Below are 5,230 nucleotides of genomic sequence, written 5' to 3'. Positions count from 1 at the left end.
AGTTTACAAGTCAAGTACACCTGGCTTTGCCTTATAACATGTTAGGGCAATGAGGATTTAATTTAAATGTTAGTCATTTCGAAGTAGTACCATTCCTGCCTGCCAGTGGAAAAGTAAAAACTTCTCGTGGTATCTTTCCCACTGACAAGGCATCTCACAACACAGCATAATGAGACTTCTTGACGTGGGCAGCCGTAAAGGTGTGTCTGATTGAATTCAACAAGAACTCCAGGAGCATTAACAGAATAGAAACTTTGGTTCATACACCAATCTGTCTTGCTAATCTGTTATTAGGATATTCGTATCTTCCTTTCTTGGGAATAAAACTGCCTTTGTTGAATAGACAGTTTCAAAGCGTAAGACAGACCGTCAGCGTCCTCTACGTGAACTTGGCACCTCAACACAGATCAAAGAACTAAAACTGGGATTACAACCCATCTCCGCAGAAGGACCAGAAAACGAACAAACTTCCTCTCTTTTTAACTTAAAAAAAACCTCTCAATTTTGTTTTAAGATTAAAAAAGTCACAGAACACTTCTCACAACTGACATAACCATCTGCCTGGAATCAGACGTAACTTGCAGGATCAGCTCTTTCACTCTTCAGCATATAAGGCTTAATAACACGATAGGAACCATTAACTGGGAGAGGCTGACCTCAGAAATCAGAGACTAGGACTGATGACCACTCAGGAACGTAAATTACTAGAGCATCCGTGAAATGACTATAGTAACTGATCTGCTAGGTTACACTTGGGGGATAACTAACACAAGTCCTATTAAAACAGAAAACATTAGCTCATTTGGGCTCTGCACCTTCACGTCCATTCCCGTTGATATTCCCTTAAGAAAATACATTAAGAGTTCTAACATCCTGCCAGTTAACTTTCTCCCAGGTAGCAACTTCTTATCTGATAAAGAATCTGAACAAAATTTGCAACGCGTTAGTCGAATTCAAAGCTTAAAAACATGGTACTCAGATGACAGTTTACACAGGTATAAACCAATGTTGACACTCCACCCACAATCTATTTAACTACACTTGTCAGTTGTACAATGAAAACACAGACAGTCTTGAGTTCTTAAAACACAACATAAAGGCCTAAGTTCTAGAGGAAAAACATTAATTTTACCTTCAGCAGCTCCATAAATTTTAGGCTACAAAAAATAATTAGAAATACAAACAACACGATGATCTGAAACAATTATTCCAAAGGCAAAACAGAGAGTGAACTTCACAGCAGTTGGAAGACTCTGCTTTTAAAACAATGCAGTGAAGTTGATCCAAAAAGCACAGATAAAATATTTCTAGCCTGGGCACGTCTGTAATCCCAGCAGGGAGGCCATGGTAGAAGGTTTGCTCCAGGCCAACAGTTCGAGACCAGCCTGGGCAATATAGCAAGACCCCATCTCAAAAAAGAAAAAAAAGTAGCCAATGTGGTGGTGTGCATCTGAGGTCCTTGGTGCTCAGGAAGCCGAGGTGGGAGTCTGGCTTGAGCCCAGGAGTTTGAGGTTGCTGTGAGCTAGGATGATGCCACTGCCCTCTAGCTTGTACAACAGGGTGAGACCTTGTCTCAAAATAAAAGAATTCTAAAACTACAGTATACTTTTTTCCTTAAGCAGAGTCTCACTCTAGAGCAAGCATCCTTAAATTACGGCCCATGGGCCACATGCAGCCCGCCTAGGACATTTATCTGGCCCGCTGGGTGCTTCTGCTGCCGCTGCCTGTCCTGCTTAGCAGGCCACTCATCCCGGGGCCCACAGTCCGGCGCTCCAACGGTCTGAGGGACAGTGAACTGGCCCCCTGTTCAAAAAGTTTGAGGACTCCTGCTCTAGAGTACTGTGATATCACAGCTCATAGCAACCTCAGATGCTTGGGCTCAAATGATCCTCCTGCCTCAGCCTCCTGAGTAGCTGGGACTACAGGTTCCCACCACCTCACCCACCACCACACTCAGCTCTTTTCTTCTTTTTCAGTAGAGATGGGGTCTTACTCTTGCTCAGATCGGTCTGGAACTCCTAAACTCAGGCGATCCACCCACCTGGACCTCCCAGAGTGCTAGGATTGCAGGCACGAGCCACCACGCCCAGCCTAAAACTACAGTATTTTCAACTTCAAAATGTATTCGGTTTTCACCTGATAATTCACTAAAAATCAGTTGAATTAAAATAACAAAGAATAGTGCAAAGAACAAGGTGAACTTCCAAATCAGGGGAAATATGTTAACTCAAACAAGGGCTTAACTCTTTCCTACAGGCTAAGACAAGACAAAGTCAAAAGCCAAAACTTCTCTGGAACATGGACAGTGTTAAGCCCTCCAGGGAGTTCCATCTAGTGGGCAAGGCTTTCTTTAGCACTTCTGAGCCGGGGACTGTGTAAGACTCAAGGCTTGCAGAATAGAGTCTACTATAACCACTGAGATTTCAAAGTTCAAAGTTAAAGAACAAAGTCATAAATTAATTCAAACGAAAACTGAAGAATAATATATACATATATTTCTATGTATAAATTTATATACATATAAAAATGTATATACATAGTTAATTTCTTTTCCTTTTTTTTTTTGAGAAAGAGTCTCACTATGTCCCCTTGGGTAGAGTGCCGGGGCGTCACAGCTCACAGCAACCTCAAATTCTTGGGCTTAAGTGATTCTCAGGAGTTTGAGACCAGCCTGAGCAGGGAGCAAGGCTCCGTCTCTCTATGCAAAATACAAAAACCAGCTGGGCATTGTGGCGGACACCTGTAGTCCCAGCTTTTTAGGCAGAAGGATCACCTAAGCCCAAGAATTTGAGGTTGCTGTGAGCTGTGACACCACGGCACTCTACCTAGAGTGACGAAGTGGGACTCTATCTAAAAAACAAAAACAAAAACAAAAACAAAGTCCTCACCTGTAGAACACCTCAGAGGCTCCTCATTCAGCAACTAAGAACAACAGTGCCTCTGAATCAAGCACTCACGGCAACAGCCACCTGTGGCCTTCAGGCCAGAAACCTAAGATGTAACTCATCTTCCCCAAAACAGGTGTGAGCCACTGCGCCTGGCCCAGAATACTTGATTTTTTTTTTGTTTGTTTTTTTTTTTGAGAGACAGAGCCTCAAGCTGTCCCCCTGGGCAGAGTGCCGTGGCATTACAGCTCACAGCAACCTCCAACCCCTGGGCTCAAGCGAGTCTCCTGCCTCAGCCTCCCAAGTAGCTGGGACCACAGGCGCCCGCCACAACGCCCGGCCATATTTTGGTTGCAGCCGTCATTGTTGTTTGGCGGGTCCGGGCTGGGGATTCGAACCCACCACCTTAGGTGTATCTGGCTGGCGCCTTAGCTGGTTGAGCTATAGGCGCCTGGCCCAGAATACTTGATTTTACAAACCTAAAATGCCTCACATTATGTTAACGATGAAGAATTACTGCAGAGTGATGCTTGGTGCCTACCCAATTTGTCTACGGCCTGTACGCTGTCATTTTTGAGATTATCCAGGGTTTCTTCTACTTCCTTATCTTCACCATCCAAATTAGTTTCTGTTTCCACCACTCCAGTTAGGAAGATAGACGATGTTTTTGGTGGTTCTGCAATTCCTTAAAAAGAAAATGAATAAATAAGATAAACTGCTGATTTGAATCTCTAGTAGCTGAGGACCATATCTGAGCTTGCTTCACTCCAGTTCACAGCCTCAGTACAAGCATCTGACGTAACGTACAGGCTTTCTTTAACTTAAAGTGCCAAGTGTAACAAATAAATTCCTTGAAAAATAAACTTGTTGATAGTATTGAAAAGAATAAGGAACTAGGCAATGAGAAGAGAAAACCACAGTAGAGGTGAGGACAAACCAGGGGTGGATACTTCTTGTTACAGCCTTGACAGAGGCAAACCTGTGTCTTAAAAAAAGAATTCTTTTTTTTTTTTAGACAGAGTCTCAAGCTGTCACCCTGGGTAGAGGGCCGCGGCATCACAGCTCACAGTGACCTCAACTCTTGGGCTTAAGCAATTCTCTTGCCTCTACCTGTAGTGGGGACAACAGGCGCCCGCCACAATGCCAGGCTATTTTTTGGTTGCAGTTGTCATTGTTGCTTAGCAGACCTGGGCCGGGTTCGAACCTGCCAGCTCTGGTGTATGTGGCCGGTGCCCTGCCAACTAAGCTACGGGCACCGCTGAAAAAAAAAGAATTCTTTAATGTGTTAATGGTATCATGATTATATAAGAGAAGGTCCTTATTTTTATAAGGTGCAGACTGCAAGTGTCACGCGTTTAATGGTTCAGGGAAAAAAGATTCATAGAGAAAACAAACACAGCAAAAGGTTAACTGCAGGACCTCTGTGGCAGTTTGGGGTACTCCTTATGTTACTTTTCATTTTGTATATATGTTGAAAACTTTTTGTTACAACACAAAGTGGAAATATATAGCCAGTTAGAAGTTCCTCTGATATTAACATAATACTTTAAGCCACATGGTATTTTTCTAGAATTTTGCTGCACGGATATCCACAAATGCACTGCCTAGTGTAAGCGTAAGAAATGCCAGCCACTCGTTACAGCATTGTTCACAGTAACCAAGAAGTGGAAACGACCTAAGTATACATCAGGGTAAGTATATCAAGAAAATTTGGTACATACAAACAATGAAATACTATTTAGCCTTAAAAAGAAGGTAATCCAGGGGCGGCATCTGTGGCTCAAGGAGCAGGGTGTCAGCCCCATATGGTGGGGGTGGTGAGTTCAAACCCAGCCCCAGCCAAAAAAAAAAAGAAGGTAAACCTGTAGTATGCTATGGTGTAAATGAACCAGGAGGACAGGAGATGAAGGGAAATGAGCCAATGACAGGAAACCAGGAATGCAGAACTCCACTTACGTATCTGAGGATCCCAGGAGTGCATAGAAACAGCAAAGAAAGTGGATGGTTGCCAAGGGCATGGGGGTGGAAATGGGGAGCTGTTGTAAAGATCTTCTGTACAACATACAGTTAACCACACCATAGGGTACACTTGAAAATTTGTTAGGAGGGTAGATTTTATATCATATTTGTTTATCACAAAAAAAAAAAAAAAACCAGCACAGAAAGCTACCAGTATAGCTGGAGAAGACAATTATATACCAACAGAATTTATATACAAAGTAACTGTCTGCCACACAGCAGCTACACGGATAAGCACACACAAGGCGTACAAGCAGCAGGAGTTCAAGGCCGAGCTGTGCAAGACCTAGAAGCTGTGCAATTTGCTTCCAGTAAAGCAGACCTAT

The 5,230-nt window shown here is 43.2% G+C and overlaps 1 protein-coding gene across 1 annotated transcript in view; it reads right to left on the bottom strand.

Annotated features, from left to right (window-relative positions):
- Window positions 1–5,230, bottom strand: part of PATJ (PATJ, crumbs cell polarity complex component) — a 379,729-nt gene that overhangs the window by 308,781 nt on the left and 65,718 nt on the right. Inside the window, exon 12 of the mRNA XM_023515102.1 lies at window positions 3,427–3,570. Within this exon, the coding sequence (XP_023370870.1) occupies window positions 3,427–3,570 (144 nt within the window). The remainder of the gene's footprint in view (window positions 1–3,426; window positions 3,571–5,230) is intronic.

The sequence above is a fragment of the Otolemur garnettii genome, unplaced genomic scaffold, assembly GCF_000181295.1.
Source record: "Otolemur garnettii isolate 467f Iridium unplaced genomic scaffold, OtoGar3 scaffold00066, whole genome shotgun sequence".
Lineage (NCBI taxonomy): Eukaryota > Metazoa > Chordata > Mammalia > Primates > Galagidae > Otolemur > Otolemur garnettii.
Note: the sequence above shows the minus strand (reverse complement) of the source record. Positions and strands in the feature narration are given on the sequence as shown.